Genomic DNA, 17,533 nt, shown 5'->3' on the forward strand with positions numbered 1-17,533 from the left:
AAAAAAAAAAAAAAAAAAAAAAAAACCTATAAAAATAAAGATTATTACATACATTGTATTTCAGATATAATTATATACTATTATATTACATAATTCTACATTACGTACATATTATATATATATAAAATACAGACATAAGAACAAAATGTGATATATAGTCGGCACTAGGTTGGTCTTTAGTTTCTGTCATTTCCTTCCTCAAACACCAGGTAAACGGATCCAAAAATGTTTTTATATCTCATTCAAGTTTTGCCTATTACCTACCTTAATCCGAACAAGATTTAAGTTTGTTACATTTAAAGTTTTATGATTTTTTTCCCAGCTTTGTATTGTTGTATACAATTACTCTCTTTAGGGATATCTTATCTGCTATGCCCTTAAGACGTAAATATTTCAGTAATAGCAAATTTGGCCTCATTCAAAAAAGAATTTTTTTAATCTGTGTGCACAAGAATTCAGAATATAAAGATCGTCTTGTCCTATAGATGTTAAGGTAACAGAACAGCTCATAAAAAGGCAGTCCTCCAACCTCCTTAGCTGAGATATGATTGAGTTTGCTCCCACATATATCATCCCCTGCTCCAATCTCTGAAAACTTTCTATGAATGTGTCAATAAGACTGATGATATTGCTATTAAAACTCAGAATTTGACTGCTCACCCATTTGTAAGTTGAAAATTCAAAGCGACGAAGGACAGTGGTCCCAGACTGCTACACATATAGGTGTAATAAAAGAGAATTACGATATTACAAAGAAATATGCATCTGATCCCGCCCCCAAATACTAGAGTCCAGTCACAGGGGTCGTTCTTTCATTTAACGAACTGTTTTATTATGCGCCTACTGTGTACGAGGCACTGTACAGACAGTAAACGAAAAAGACCAAAAATTCCCTCCCCTCCCAATAACAGGGGCGTCCTGTAGGGTAAGGCTTCCAAGGCCTCGACACCGAGAGACCACGCCCTGGCTGCGCCTCGGTCCCACAGTGGTTAATCGTACAGACATCCCAGCCAGCCCCACGGGCAGCCAAGACTTGCAGCCTCAACACAAGGCCTTGGCCTGTGGGTTCCTAACCCCGACCCCGGGGCAGGCTGTAAAGCCCTCCGGCCTCTGCTGGCGGAGCGGAGGCCGCGAGGGACGCCAAGCGCACAAAACAGGCGCGCCCCCGCCACCTTCCGCACGTCCCGCGCATGCGCCGCCGCCGCCGCCGCCGCCGCTAGTCTGGCGCGCGCCTGGCACGGTTGCTGGCGGCTCTTGACTAGCTGCGCGTACCCCAGTTGCCCGAGTTCCACGCGGTCCGGCCCCACCAGCCGTCGCCCCTTACCGGTGCGCAGGCCCTGGCACCCCGGCCTCCCGGCTCCCGGCGACCGCCTCGCGGGGCGCCTCTTCCTCCTCGGCCTCCGCGAGCGCCGCGGAAGCCCCGGCCACGGCCCCGGCGGCCGCCTCCGTCCCCGCCGCCGCCACCTCTGGCTACCGCCGCCGCGGCTCCTGGCCGCTCGCTGTGGCGGTCTCCGCCGGGCCGGTCGCGGCCGGGCCGCCGCCCGCGGCCTCCCCGAGCTCCGAGCTCCGCCTGCATCTGACCGCCACTGGCAGTGCTGAGCACGCGGGAGCCGAGCTGCAGCGGAGACTCCCGGCCCTACCGGAAGCGGGCCGCACAGAGTAGCCGCGAGCGATCCGCGCCCTGTGGCAGCGAGGCGCGGAGTGCGGGGCCAGGGATGGAGGCTGGCCGCCGCGGGGCGGGGCAGGGCGGCGCGGCCGGGGTCCCGCAGGTGGGACCGGAACTGGGACTGCGGGAAGGCCAGACTGGTGGGAGCTGCAAGTGGTGGGGGTCTGCAGCGGTGGGGGGGTTCTCAAGGCCTCAGAGATAGGTGGAGGGGGAGGGACCGTGGTAAATGCAAGGACGGGTCTTAACATTTGTATAATATGGACTTTTGGGGAAAAAAAAAGTTTAAATGTGTGCGTTCGCATAAGAAAAGGCCTAAACAAATAATAGATTCAAATGTTAGCGGTTAACTGCTGAGATTTCCAGTGAGTTAATTTTTTTCTTCCATTTTAATTTTCAGGAATGAATATGTATCATTTTAAAACTATACTGAAGTCAGGGTTCAGGAAGTGTGGATGTAAAAACTGTGTGTCTGGTGAGAGGCTGACTGCAGCACGTGGGAGAGAGCAGTGCAAACTGGGAGATGGCTAGAAGGGGCTTAAAGGTCCTCAGAATTTCTGTAGAAATTACTACTGTAGCTCACATTTATTGAGCACATGAGTATTTCATTCTCATAACAGTTCTGTGAGGTAGGGACTACTGTTACCTTTGTTCTGCAGATGAAGTAATAGCTTTAGAAAGGTTAAAAAAAAAAAAAAACTTGCCTGAAGTGAACAAGTAGGTAGTGGTGGAACTGACATTCTAAGGCAGTCTCACTCCAGTCCCTTCTTTGGACCAAGGAGAAAAAAGGGAGGGGCATAATCGATTACACAGATGGATGGAAGCAGTTTTTAACTTGGTACTGAAACCACATGAAAATAATGAAAGCAAGGGCTAAAATGTCAGTGTAGGAGAACAAATGTTTTCTTCTCTCTCAGTACTTTCTGGTTCTTTCCTATATCCATACATAGTTAATACTTTTCATTGCTTCTAGTCGTCTACTCTGCATCAGGCACAGTGCTATGTCCTGAAATTAAAAAAAAAAAAAAAAGAAAGAGACCTTGCCCCTACCCTCATGTAGCTCACTGCCCACAAGGAAGATAATCTGGTCCTGTGAACAGATGATTACAGTACAGTACAGTGTTGCCGAGTGCAGTGAGAGATTCAAGGTCAAGGCCCAAAGAAGAAAAGTTTTATTATGTTTAAATGGGTTACCCAAGGCTTCATGAGAAATAGACCCCTGAGCTAAAGCCTAATGATTGAGTAGGAGTTTGCCTGGTTGGTAAACGGGAATAGGGGAGCCTACCAGGCAGAGGGAACTATTGAAGGATTGTCAACTCCAGAGAAACAGTCTTAAAAATAGTAACACTTGTAGAACACTTATATGCACCAAACACTATTCTACATACTTCTCATATAACTTCATTTGAGACTAATAGCTGCCCTATGAGGTAAGCTAGTGTTGTCCACATTTTACAGAAAGGGATCAAAAACAGATGTCAAGTAACTTCCAAGAAAACACTGCTGCAGGCCAGAAAGATGTCTTTATTTACTGTGTTGTTTTGAACAGCTCTCTACTACTACTGAGGGGTGCCCGCAAGCTACAGGGGGAGGGACTCTGGCATGAGCTATTCTTTCAGCCCAGAATCCACAGCCTGTACTCTGGTGGAGAAAAGGGAAAGTGAAGAGCTTATCAGGTCATAAGGGTACTTTGACTTGAAGGGCTGGAGTCATGATTAGAGAACTCCTGAAAATGAAAGGAGCAAACTCCTAAAATACAGAATACAAGACAGTATCTTCTCTCTCCTTCCACCCTTACTCTGAACTGTTGACTTTCTATTTCATGAAGAAATGGAAGCAACCAGAAAAGAATTTCCAGCGCTGCTGTTACTGCAACTCCCAGCCTACCTGTATCTGTACCTATGTTCCCTGCCTTCCTTCCTGTTAGTGTAGAGAGGTCTCTGCCCCAGTCCAAGATGAGGCCTCTATTACTGCATTAGATCTTATCTGTGCCCACCTACTTGGGGACATCTCTCCAGCAGATGCTCCCACTCTCGCCAGAACATCATTTTTACCTTCTAACGAATCATTCACATTAGCATACAAGCATGCTATATTTTCACCTTTAAAAAAAATGAAGGCCATGTGCAGTGGCTCACGCCTATCATCCCAGCACTTTGGGAGGCCGAGGTGGGCAGATCACGAAGTCAATAGATGAAGACCATCCTGGCCAACATCGTGAAACCTCATCTCTACTAAAATACAGAAAATTAGCCGGGCGTGGTGGTGCATGCCTGTAGTCCCAGCTACTCGGGAGGCTGAGACAGGGGAACTGCATGAACACAGGAGGCAGAAGTTGCAGTGAGTCGAGGTCATGCCCCTGCATTCCAGCCTGGCAACAGAGCAAGACTCTGTCTCAAAAACAAACATTAAAAAAAAAAAAAAACTTGGCCCTACACCCTATTCCACTTTCTGCTTCATTTCACTACTTCCTTTTATAGCAAAGTTCCTCAGAAGAGTCATCTATAGCACTGTCTCCAATTCTCCTTCCATTCACTATTTCATCCACTCCTCAAGGCTTTTGTTCCCACCACTTCACCAAAACAACTTACCAACTTTCACTGTGCTCTCCATGTAACTAAATCCAGTGGCCAGGTCTCCAACCTAATCTTACTTGATCTATCAGCCTCATTTGATACAGCTGATTATTCCTTCCTCCTTGAAACGTTGTTGCTTCCAGAACAATACACTACCCTTAGGAATTCAAAGATACATATAATCCTTGGCTTAGGTTTGTGGGGAAGACTTGGGCAACAGTCAAGGGCTTCTGTACCTCCAGATTCTCACATAACTTTGTTTATGGTAATACTTCTTAGACTTTTTCATGTCATGGTCCACATAGAAAATGGTAATATTTTCGCAGTACTCTGGAATAACAAAACAGTACTGCTCCCAACAGAAGGGGACCCACCTAGCCAACCCCAGAGCTGTGGCAGGGGTGGACATTGCATGCATTAAATGGGTCCAGTTTATGCCTTTATGTAAAGCAATTCCACCTGTTTTCCTTTCCTATAACAATACAGTAATTTAATGTCCTCAGTAACAGACCTCTCTGTCACCTGAATTTGGTCTAAAAGCTCAAATTTATTCTTACATTCTCTTTTCCTTAGAGCTATAAAGATGAACCCTTTCAGTTCAAGGACTATGCATACCTCTCTTATATGCCCCACAGCAGCTAGCACAACAGTGAACACCAAGTATGTTCTCAAGAACATGTCACATTGAAATCCTTCTCTGTATATTATTGCTTCAGAGATATTAAGAAGTTAATCAGCACCTTATCTTCAGTCAGCATTTTGATCCTACCAATCAAAAGGAGTTAGATGTAGCTTACTTTAAAATATTCACCAAAAACTGCAAGTCCAGAACCTCCCTTATTCATTCACACATTCCTTCACTGGAAGTCCTTCCTCATATCTAACACAGTGGTATCCCATGTGCTTTAAGCCTACTTTGTCTTGATTTGTCCTTGAAAAGGAAGGAGGGAAAGAGCCACTCATCAATATTCTATAGAACAGTATGAGCTGGTTATCATGATGTCCCAATATCATTGGATTGTAGATGCCATTAAAGTTTTCCATTGTGGTTGCTATAGAAACAATCAAGAATAGCAAAGACAGGTTCAGGCATAAAGCTTCTCAGAAAAAAAGGTGTTTCAGAAAAGCAAGGCCTCAGCTCACCTTAGGAAAAGCCTCGAAAGTTGGCAAGGCCACTTGACAAGAAAAGGAATTCATTTGGTACCTTCTTTGATTTTTATGTTGCTTTGCTTCATTTGTAATGTATTGACAGCAAAGCACAAGAAATAATCGGCCAAGTTAGAAACAGGATTTTATTTCTTTGAGAGTCTTTGTCTTACGTAGCAGTAGAAAATAAACCTAGGATGATTACTGCTCTCTCTTAATGGTGGTACCCTAAAAATAAACATAATCTAGATGGTGGGATGAAAAATGGGAACTTGGAAAGTTTGAGTAATCAGAGAAGAGCTCAAAAGGATCCACACTCCCAGATAACCACTTATACTTCATTTGCTTCTGCAACTTCCCTAAAAAATAAGTTACCCCTTCATAAACACAATCAATGATTTAAAAAGTTTATTGTGGAAAATATTCAGGCTGGAAACTCAGTTTTCATACTCAACTATCATCTACAAAAGAAATTAATCCATCAGCCATGGAACCTACCTTATGTCCCAAAGCCCTTTGTGGAAAGATCTGTCCAGCAGCCTAGGAATCGGGGAAAAATCATTCTCCCAGAAAGTGAGGCAGGAAAAAAATGGGAAAAAAAGAAGGCAGAAAAACTGTAAAGGTTGGTTGTATTAATTTCAAACAGAAGAAATTTTTTTTAACTCAAATGATTTTTGGAAGGCAGTGGGGGGGGGGGGTTCAAATGTTACTGCGCATTGCAGTTGGAAAATTCCAATTTAACAGTCCCCTTTTCTAGGAACTTAGGAAATCATTCTCAACCTTGCAACTTAAAATATGGTCCATGGATCAGCAGCATCAAGAATACTCAGGAGCTTTTCAGAAATGTGGAGTTGTGAAATATGGCCAAGATAGCCGATTAGAAGCAGCTACAGTCCACAGCGCTCATGGAGAGGAATGAAAGGTGTGAGCAAATACAGCACATTCAACTGAAATATCCAGGATCTCGCATTGGGACTGATTAGGGAAACAACCCACAGTAAACAAAAGCAGGGTGAGGCAATGGCCCAGCTGGGAGTGGCACAGAGCCAAAGGAACCCCCACCTCCAGCCAATGGCAGCAGTGAGTGATTGTGCAACCCCACCTGGGAAACCACACTTCTACCACAGATCCTTGCAGCCTATGAAACAGGAGACCCTCTTATGAGCCCATGCCACGAGGGCCTTAGGTCCAACACACAGAGCTGTGCAGAGTCTCAGCGGAGAATACTATAAACAGCTCTATGCACATAAACTAGAAAATCTAGGAGAGATGAATAAATTCCTGAACACATACACCCTCCCAAGCCTGAACCAAGACGAAGCTGAATCCCTGAATAGACCAATAATGAGTTCTGAAATTGAGGCAATAATAAATAGCCTACCAACCAAAAAAAGAAAAAAATGAAAATCCAGGACCAGACAGATTTGCAGCAGAATTCTACCAGAGGTACAAAGAAGAGCTGGTACCACTCCTACTGAAACTATTTGAAAAAGTTGAAAAGGAGGGACTCCTCCCTGACTCTTTCTGTGTAGCCAGCATCATCTGATACCAAAGCCTGGCAGAGATACAACAAAAAAAGAAAACTTCAGGCCAACATCTTTGATGAACATTGATGCAAAAATCCTCAATAAAATACCGGCAAACGAAATCCAGCAGCACATCAAAAACTTATCCACCATGATCAAGTTGGCTTCATCCCTGGGATGCAAAGTTGGTTAATCATATGCAAATTAATGAATGTACTTCATCACATAAACAGAACTAAAGACAAAAAACACGATTATCTCCACAGATGCAGAGAAGGCTTTTGATAAAATTTAACATCCCTTCATATTAAAAACTCTGAATAAACTAGGTATTGAAAAAAAATACCTCAAAATAATAAAAGCCACATGTGACAGACTTACAGCCACTATCATACCAAATAGACAAAAGCTGGAAGCATTCCCCGTGAAAACCAGCACAAGACAAGGATGCCCTCTCTCACCACTCCTCTTCAACATAGCTCCCATATTAAGCACTAAATATGGAAAAGAAAACCGTTACCAGACACTACAGAAACACACTGAAGTACACAGACCAGTGATACTATGAAGCAACTACATAAAAAAGTCTGCAAATTAACTAGCTAGCATCATGATGACAGGATCGAAGTCACACATAAGCGTACTAAGCTTAAATGTAAATAGGCTAAATGCCCCAATTAAAAGACACAAAATGTCAAGCTGGGGGGAAATTTCCCAAATGGAAAACAGAAAAAAGTAGGGGTTGCAATCCTAGCTTTTGACAAAACAGATTTTAAACCAACAAAGATCAAAAAGACAAAGAAGGGTATTACATAATGGTAAAGGGTTCAATTCAACAAAAAGAGCTATCCTAAATATATATGCACCCAATACAGGAGCACCCAGATTCGTAAAACAAGTTCTTAGAGGTGTACAAAGAGACTTAGACTCCCACACAATAATAGTGGGAGACTCTAACACCCCACTGACAAGAGTATTGAGAGAGAAAATTAATAAAGATATTCAGGACCTGAATTCAGTTCTAAATCAACCAGATCTGATAGATATTTACAGAACTCTCCACCCCAAAACAACAGAATAAGCATTCTTCTCATTACCACACAGAACTTACTCTAAAACTGATTACATAATCAGAAGCAAAACACTCCTCAGCAAATACAAAAGAACTGAAATCATAAGTCTCTCAGACAACAACACAATCAAATTAGAACTCAAGATTGAGAAATTCACTCACAACCACACAACTACATGGAATTTGAGCAACCTACTCCTGAATGACTCTTGGGCAAATGAAATTAAGACAGAAATCAAAAAGTTCTTTGAAACTAATGAAACAAAGAAACAAAGTACCAGACTCTCTGGGATTTGGCTAGAGCAGTGTTAAGAGGGAAATTTATAACACTAAATGCCCGTATCAAAAAGCTAGAAAGATCTCAAGTTAAAAACCTAACATCATAACAACAACAACAACAAAAAAAAAATGCTAGAGAATCAAGAGCAAATTCCAAAGCTAGAAGATGGCAAGAAATAGCTAAGATCAGAGCTGAACTGAAGGGGACAGAGACAAGAAAAACACTTTAAAAAACAAATCTAGGAGCACTCCAGCCTGGGCAACAGAGCAAAACACTGTCTCAAAAAAAAATAAATAAATAAAATGTGGGAGGATCCCTTGAGCCCAAGAGTTTGAGGTTGCAGTGAATTATGATCACACCACTGCAATCCCGCATTAGCACCATGAATCATCTAAAAGAGCCAGTTTGTGGTCGTGAAAATATTGCCTTATTATCACCTTATCCCTTAATAGCCATGCCTCAGGCTCGTTCCTACCAGGGAAAGAGTCATTTTGATGCTCATGCTGCTGGATTGCTACTTTGTAGTGAACATTCCCCTGTGTCAGGCCCTGGCTCAATACAACATTGATTATCTCATTTACCTGTGTAGCAAACCTGCATCTCCTGCACATGTATCCCTGAAATTATGATAAAAGTTGGGGAAAAAACTTAAATACTTAAATACTTAAAATACTTTAATACTTAATCCTACAAGGTAAAGACTCTTTTTATCCCCACTTCAAAGTTTAAAATCTGAGACTCAGGTTAAGTAATGTGCCCAAAGTCATACAGTAAGTTGGAGCTATACGTGGTGATCCATACCCATAGTCCCAGCCACTTGGGAGGCTGAGGCAGGAGGATTACTTGAGGCCAGGGGTTCCAGTTTCAGTAAACTATGATGGTGACACTGTCCTCCAGCCTGCGTGATAGAGCAAGACATTGTTTCTAATTAATTAATTAATGTCATACAGTAAATAATGGAACTAGGTTTTAAATCGGAGGCTGAACAATGCCAAATTATTATATGATTGTGAGGTGATATTACCACTGTAAATTATTTTCTTTTCCCTTTTAGCAAAAAGCTTATTCCATTTATCAAAGAGACAGAAACTTATTTTTATTTTAAGGGATTGGGTCACATGATTGTAGGGGCTGGCACGTCTGAAATCTGTAGGCAAGCTGCTGTCTTGAATTCTAAGGCAATTTGGAGACAGAATTCCTCTTTTCATTTGGCACCTCAGTCTTCCCTTAAGGCCTTCAAATGATTGAATGAGGTCTACCCACATTATGGTAGGTAATTTTCTTTACTTAAATTCTACTGATTTCAGTATGAATCATTTCTGAAAACACCTTCACAGCAATATATTGAATGGCGTTTGACAAAACAACTGGGTACTATAGCCTAGTCAAGTGGACACATAAAATTAACCATCACACTATTAATTTTTAAAAAATTATAGGAGGTCGTTCTTTTGGACTAAGCTCTTGAACTAGGCTCCAACAAACCAGAATAAAAATAAAAATGGGCAAGGCGCGGTGGCTCACGCCTGTAATCCCAGCACTTTGGGAGGCCGAGGCGGGTGGATCACGAGGTCAAGAGATCGAGACCATCCTGGTCAACATGGTGAAACCCCGTCTCTACTAAAAATACAAAAAATTAGCTGGGCATGGTGGCGTGTGCATGTAATCCCAGCTACTCAGGAGGCTGAGGCAGGAGAATTGCCTGAATCCAGGAGGCGGAGGTTGTGGTGAGCCGAGATCGCGCCATTGCACTCCAGCCTGGGCAACGTGAGTGAAACTCCGTCTCAAAAAAAATAAAAATAAAAATAAAAATAGAGCCATCCATGCTAAAGTTCCAAGTTACCAAACCTAAACCAAGCTGTTATGTGACCTGAGAAATCAGGAGAGAAAGAGAGCCAGTTTCCCAAACAGGCCACTATAAATCTTCAATCAGCATGATAAGGAAGTCTCTCTGCTTTAATTCTAACACACACACACACACACACACACACACACACACACACACACACACACGTAGCCTGAAGTAACCTAATATTAACTAGCCAGTTATTGTCTGTTATTCTGTCTAGAAGTAACTAATATACTACTTGTTCTTTTCTTCTGCTTTCTTCAGACCTTCTCTGTCTATAAAGCCAAACTCGTCAGCTCAGCTCATCAGAACATTTATTTCACGGAATGAAGAATTGCCTGGTTCTAGAATCACAAATAAAGCCAACTGAGTTCTTACATTTGTTTTGTTTTTTTGACACAATATAACATGCATAGTCATAGAAATGTAGGATGTTAGTTCCCATAGTCCAATTTCTTTTTAGGTTTTTTGAGACAGGGTCTCGCTTTGTCACCCAGGCTGGAGTGTAGTGGTGAGATCTCGACTCATGCCTCAGCCTCCCATGTAACTAGGTTTATAGGTGTGCACCACCCTATCCAGCTAATTTTTGCATTTTCAGTAGAGATGGGGTTTTACCGTGTTGGCCAGGCTGGTCTTGAACTCCTGACCTCAGGTGATCCACCCACCTTGGCCTCCCAAAGTGCTGGGATTATAGGCATGAGCCACCACACCTGGCCTCCTTTTTTAAAATGAGGAAACAGATGAAAAAGAAGTACCCAGGTTATACATGTGTTCAAAGGAATATGTACACATCCAAATTCCCAGAACCATCTGTAAATTGCTTACAACCTAATAAAATTAAGTGAAAAAATTAAATCCTTCCAAAACACCATGTATTCCTATTTTGAAGAACTGATTAGAAAAATTCAGCAAGCAGTCAGATCATTTTACTACTTCTCTCCAGACTTATGCTCCCTAACACCTGGATGTTGGGACTACCTTCAGAGCATATGAGGAGTCTGGAAATAGCTGACACAGCTCTTCCAGAAAGCTGACTCTTCTCTCAGGTCCTCTCCTGCCCCTCCTTCTCCAACCAGCCTCTCCAGTTTCACCTTTCACTTCTCAGGTTTCTTTGGCTCCAGCTATGTTCTTTCCATTCCTCCTCTTTTGCCTCTGAGCTTACAAACAAGCTCTTCCCTTCCCTGTCTGAAACATTCTGGCACTACCACCTCCAGCCTTCACCCACCTTTTGCCTTGCAACGGCTGATTCATTCTTCATGTCTCGAATCTTAGATCTCTTTCTCAGAATGCTTCCCATGTCCACCCAATGAGATTGGAGGTCCTTCATGGTGCCCCTATGACATGCTGCACCCCTGCTCTTTCTGTCTGCTTATTTATTTACATTCCCAACTTGTGTCTTAAGAGCAGAGACATTGGCCTGTTCCATGGTATCCTCAGCACTAGAGTCCGTCACATACTGAACATTCAAATAATTAAGGGGTGGGGGCAGGAGAGGAAGGAAGAAAAGAAGGAATAAAGAAGAAAGGAATTTCCACAGGCCCTTTTTTGTACCGTGTGGCTTAGATCTCACCATTGGAAGACAATCTGTGATGGCATTTGCCCGGAGAATTGTCCAGTGTAGAGTAACTTTGGTCTTTTCAAATGCTGGGGAATCTCTACCTAATGGCCTGGCAACCTTAGAATTTGCTTCAACAAGTTCAAGAATGTTGATAACACTGAGGAGTTATAGGTATAAGGTAACAAATGGTAGCAACAGGAATGGAGAGGGACCAATAAGAGGAGTATTCAGAGGTCAGTTAGTCTGCATGAGTTTGGGAGGTGAAGAAGCATGCAAGATGGGGAATATGGGAGAATCTGCTTTCCCGTACAAGACAATATCATCAACTCAATTCCATATTGAATTTGAAGTGTTATGAAAACACTCAAAATTAAGCTGAAAATATAAAGCAAAGCCAAGAAAACTAGAGCCCTTCACAAATTTGTCATCTTTATGTCAGTTACTGTTATGAAAAAACTGTCAAGACTGGCCATAGGCAGACCAGGTATTGCCCCATAGAGTATTTTAAGGGTCATCAAAAAGATCTTCTTCCCTTTACTGCCCATTATCATGTCAAGGTGATATTTGTTATAGATTATCAAATATATGTTGTATGTACATATATCTCTAGAAGGAAAAATAAACAGTAGCAGTGGTAACCTCTGAAAAGGGGGGCTTGAAAGCTCGGCAGTCAGGGGTGGGAAGGAGACCTAATTTCTACCATTTACCCTTTGGTACCCACTGAAATCTTTATCAGATACATAGATTTTTTAATCTACAAAAGGAAAATTTCCTTTTAGGTTGTTTTTTGTTTTGTTCTTGTTTTGTTTTGTTTTTTTGAGACAGATTCTTGCTCTGTCACTTAGGCTGGAGAGCAGTGATACAATCTCAACTCACCGCAACTTCCACCTCCTGACTTCAGACTATGCTCCAGCCTCACCCTCCCAAGTAGCTGGGATTACAGGTGCACACCACCTTGCCCAGCTAATTTTTGTACTTTTAGTAGAGATGGGGTTTCACCATGTTGACCAGGATGGTCTTGATCTCTTGACCTTGTGATCCACCCACCTCGGCCTCCCAAATTGCTGGGATTACAGGCATAAGCCACTGCATCCAGCCTCCTTTTAGTTTTAAAAGTTAAAATTTGTCAACAGTGGGTTAATTATAGTACATCTATTAAGTGAAATAATGTATAGTCATTACAATGAAAGTGATAGCTCTAGATGTACTGATATTAAAGCTGTCTGTGATGATTCATTTGTTGTTTTTTTTTTTGAGACAGAGTCTCACTCTGTTGCCTGGTGTCAGGCTGGAGTGCAATGGCACAATCTCGGCTCACTGCAACCTCTGCCTCCCGGGTTCAAGCAATTCTCCTACCTCAGCCTCCAAAGTAGCTGGGACTACAGGTGCACACCACCATGCCCAGCTAATTTTTGTATTTTTAGTAGAGACGGGTTTTCACCATGTTGGCCAGGATAGTCTCGATCTCTTTACCTCATGATCCGCCTGCCTCAGCCTCCCAAAATGCTGGGATTACAGGCGTGAGCCACCGCGCCCAGCCGATGATTCATTTGTTAAGTAAAAAACAGAATTCAAATTGTAAATAGTAAAAGGCACCCATTTAAAATATGTATTAATATGTGCATAGGGTAAATTGTATTTAAATATTTATTAGTGTATGCATAGGAGAAAATGCCAAAATATACACTAAACTGTTAGCATTGATTACCTCTGCAAGATGGAATTAGAGGAGACTTTTGCTTTCTAAGTTTTACATTCTGACATTGTTGGAACTTTTATGAGGAATATATTACTCTGTAATCAGAAAAAATGATAACCTAAAACAATTCTATGATATTGCAAATAGTCCAAGAAAAATGGAAGGTGCTTATCTTCAGCAACCGGGGCAAATGTAAAACCCCCTAGATGAAAACCAGGTTTGCACTTGGACTTTGTGCATTAGGGCAGGGGGAGGTGGTATAATATGGTCTTGGCTCACAACAGCACCTCAGTAATATTTAATAATCGAGACTGAGACTATAGAATAGATACCACTTTTTCCCCAGTGCATGACAGTTTAGGTATTTATCACCAGGATGTTAAAAAGCTAGGGTCTGCCCTTACGGTCCTCGCAATCTAAGGTGATTTAACATCTCTGCTTTCCCCTCTTTGCTGCTTCTCAACGATCCATTTTTTTTCCTCTTTCCCTTTACCGTCATCTTCCCAGCCCTTTAAAAAATTGCCACAAGAGGGCAGCATCCTTATGCATAAGAAGGGCACTCAAGACATTGGTAACTATATATATATATATATATATATTTTTTTTTTTTTTTTAAGACAGAGTCTCTGTCTCCAGGCACCAGGTTGGAGTGCAGTGGCACGATTTCAGCTCACTGCAACCTCCACCTCCCGGGTTCAAGCAATTCTCCTGCCTCAGCCTCCCAAGTAGCTGGGACTACAGGCGCACGCCACCACACCCAGCTAATTTTTGTATTTTTAGTAGAGACGGGGTTTCACCATGTTGGCCAGGATGGTCTCGATCTCTTGACCTCGTGATCCACCCGCCTCGGCCTCCCAAAGTGCTGGGATTACAGGCTTGAGCCACTGCGCCCGGCCGACATTGGTAACTATAAAAAGCAAAAGGATGCCATTATAAAAAGGTAATCAAACTTTAGAAGTTTCAGCATCTTGCTCTGCATATGTGTGCAGACACATTTAACATTCTGTTAGAAACTATAAACAATGGATGGACAAGAAAGTCATACTGGTGTGTGGAACTAATATGTTTCCCTCTTTTCCAGATGCTGTCCAAGAAGAGCTGAAATAGAAAACAGCCTAGAATTTAAGACAATTCTAATGTGAAATTTTTGCACCAGGATGGAAGGGGACTCTTACCACAATGCAACCACCGTCAATGGCACCCCAGTAAATCACCAGCCTTTGGAGCGCCACAGGTTGTGGGAAGTCATCACCATTGCGGCTGTGACTGCTGTGGTAAGCCTGATCACCATTGTGGGCAATGTTTTGGTCATGATCTCCTTCAAAGTGAACAGCCAGCTCAAGACAGTGAACAACTATTACCTGCTCAGCTTAGCCTGTGCAGATCTCATCATTGGGATCTTCTCCATGAACCTCTACACCACCTACATCCTCATGGGACGCTGGGCTCTCGGGAGTCTGGCTTGTGACCTTTGGCTTGCACTGGACTACGTGGCCAGCAATGCTTCTGTCATGAACCTTCTGGTGATCAGTTTTGACCGTTACTTTTCCATCACAAGACCCTTGACATATCGGGCCAAGCGTACTCCAAAAAGGGCTGGCGTCATGATTGGCTTGGCCTGGCTGATCTCCTTCATCCTCTGGGCCCCAGCAATCCTCTGCTGGCAGTACCTGGTTGGGAAGCGGACAGTTCCACCGGATGAGTGCCAGATTCAGTTTCTCTCTGAGCCCACCATCACTTTTGGCACTGCCATTGCTGCTTTCTACATCCCTGTTTCTGTCATGACCATCCTCTACTGCCGAATCTACCGGGAAACAGAAAAGCGAACCAAGGACCTGGCTGACCTCCAGGGTTCTGTCTCTGTGACCAAAGCCGAGAAGAGAAAGCCAGCTCATAGGGCTTTATTCAGATCCTGCTTTCGCTGTCCTCGACCTACCCTGGTCCAGAGGGAAAGGAACCAGGCCTCCTGGTCATCCTCCCACAGGAGCACCTCCGTCACTGGGAAGCCATCCCAAGCCACTGGCCCAAGCACCAACTGGGCCAAAGCCGAGCAGCTCACCACCTGTAGCAGCTATCCTTCCTCAGAGGATGAGGAGAAGCCTGCTGCTGACCCTGTCCTCCAAGTGGTCTACAAGAGTCAGGGCAAGAAAAGCCCAGGGGAAGAATTCAGTGGTGAAGAGGCTGAGGAAACTTTTGTGAAAGGTCAAACTGATAAAAATGACTGTGACTCCCCAAACTACTTTCTGTCTCCAGCAGCTGCTCATAGACCCAAGAGTCAGCAATGTATGGCCTATAAGTTCCAATTGGTCGTAAAAGCTGATGGGACCCAGGAGACCAACAATGGCTGTCACAAAGTGAAAGTCATGCCCTGCTCCTTCCCAGTGGCCAAGGAACCTTCAACGAAAGGCCTCAGTCCCAATCTCAGCCACCAAATCACCAAACGAAAGAGAATGGTCCTAGTCAAAGAGAGGAAAGCAGCCCAGACACTGAGTGCCATTCTCCTGGCCTTCATCATCACATGGACCCCTTATAACATCATGGTCCTGGTTTCTACCTTCTGTGACAAATGTGTCCCAGTTACCCTGTGGCACTTGGGCTACTGGTTGTGCTATGTCAATAGCACTGTCAACCCCATCTGCTATGCCCTCTGCAACAGAAACTTCAGGAAGACCTTTAAGATGCTGCTTCTCTGCCAATGGAAAAAGAAAAAAGTGGAAGAGAAGCTATACTGGCAGGGGAACAGCAAGCTGCCCTGAAAAGTTAACAACTTATCTCAAAAGAACAATGACCACAGTCAACATCCTCTGAGAATGAGCAAGCTGATTCTGGTTTGTATATTTTCAAAAAGAAGACACCTCATTTTGAGTCCTTCAGGATTTTTGTAAAGGCTCAAGGTCTGTTGCTAAAAGGAAGGAATCACAGCTGCAGCAATTGCTGTCATATTAAATGACTCTTGCCTATGACCAAGGCCACCTGATGCCACTGGAATTTGCCAATGAAGTAAAGGGATAGGCTCATGGCCCTTCACAGGGGAAGCACACTTGGTAACAATGAACAGTGACTCAGGGAACTTTTGTCCCTTTTGTGGGGAACAGCAGGGGCCAGGGGGAAACCTTTTCCTGTGGAAATCTATCATAGAACTTTGTGCAATATGTATGTGTCTATGAAGCTGTCTTGTGCCAGTGAGAACCAGGAGAATGGACATCAGTGTCACTTGTTAACAAGGCTGATATTCAACTGGCTTCTAAGAATATCTTCGTAAACTGATCACTAACTATTATGCAGCTATTATGTGGTCTATACTGTGGTTTGTTTTCCTCTCCCTACATCTGAGTGAAGGTCTTGCTCTTCCCTTTCATATCCAATATCAATTCCTCATACTTATTGAACTCATGGTGGTCTCCAGGGAACCATCCTTTCTCTCAGAATCCAGGATCTGGAAGGACTGAAACCTGGTCATACCCAGTGCTTTAAAGGGGTCTCTGTTCTGCTAATACAGCTGGATCAAGTCTCCGCAGCAGTTATTTTAGCTTTTGCTGGCGGAAATTTTTTTCTTTTATCTAAACAAATATTGTGCGTTCTATTTTGTGCCCATTTGAACCCACTTATTTATGTATGCTCTGTTCTTAGGAAGACTAATTGTGTAAGGGCCCTTCACTGGCGGAAGATTTTCTCCAGGCTATGGAATTAAGATTCTTACATTGTTTTCAGATATCTTGCTTTCTAATCTCTTCACAGAACAAACCTGAGCAAAATGTGGAAAACAAATTTGCTTCTGAACTTCTTCCAGAGCCCTCTTGCAGCCTCCAATTTCCCTCGTTCAGATGCCCAGTTACACCAATATATAAGCAGGTCACTGTGCTGCCTCCAAGCAGAGGGCTGCATGGTGGGATGGGAGTGGAAAGACTTTTTTTTTTTTTTTTTTTTTTGAGACAGAGTTTCGCTCTTGTTACCCAGGCTGGAGTGCAATGGCGCGATCTCGGCTCACCGCAACCTCCGCCTCCTGGGTTCAGGCAATTCTCCTGCCTCAGCCTCCTGAGTAGCTGGGATTACAGGCACGTGCCACCATGCCCAGCTAATTTTTTGTATTTTTAGTAGAGACAGGGTTTCACCATGTTGACCAGGATGGTCTCGATCTCTTGACCTCGTGATCCACCCGCCTCT

The 17,533-nt window shown here is 43.3% G+C and overlaps 2 protein-coding genes across 2 annotated transcripts in view; one reads left to right on the forward strand and one right to left on the reverse strand.

Moving 5' to 3' along the window:
* Nucleotides 1-1,729, reverse strand: part of AVEN (apoptosis and caspase activation inhibitor) — a 167,559-nt gene extending 165,830 nt beyond the window's left edge. The window contains exon 1 of the mRNA XM_032261342.1: nucleotides 1,325-1,729. Coding sequence (XP_032117233.1) covers nucleotides 1,325-1,576 — 252 coding nt within the window. The 5' untranslated portion in view covers nucleotides 1,577-1,729. The remainder of the gene's footprint in view (nucleotides 1-1,324) is intronic.
* CHRM5 (cholinergic receptor muscarinic 5) overlaps nucleotides 1-16,887 on the forward strand; it is an 81,966-nt gene extending 65,079 nt beyond the window's left edge. The window contains exon 2 of the mRNA XM_032261341.1: nucleotides 14,451-16,887. Within this exon, the coding sequence (XP_032117232.1) occupies nucleotides 14,527-16,125 (1,599 nt within the window). The 5' untranslated portion in view covers nucleotides 14,451-14,526 and the 3' untranslated portion in view covers nucleotides 16,126-16,887. The remainder of the gene's footprint in view (nucleotides 1-14,450) is intronic.
* Nucleotides 16,888-17,533: the final 646 nt, after the last annotated feature.

This window comes from Sapajus apella, unplaced genomic scaffold (assembly GCF_009761245.1).
Source record: "Sapajus apella isolate SASKATOON/1434 unplaced genomic scaffold, GSC_monkey_1.0 scaffold122, whole genome shotgun sequence".
NCBI lineage: Eukaryota > Metazoa > Chordata > Mammalia > Primates > Cebidae > Sapajus > Sapajus apella.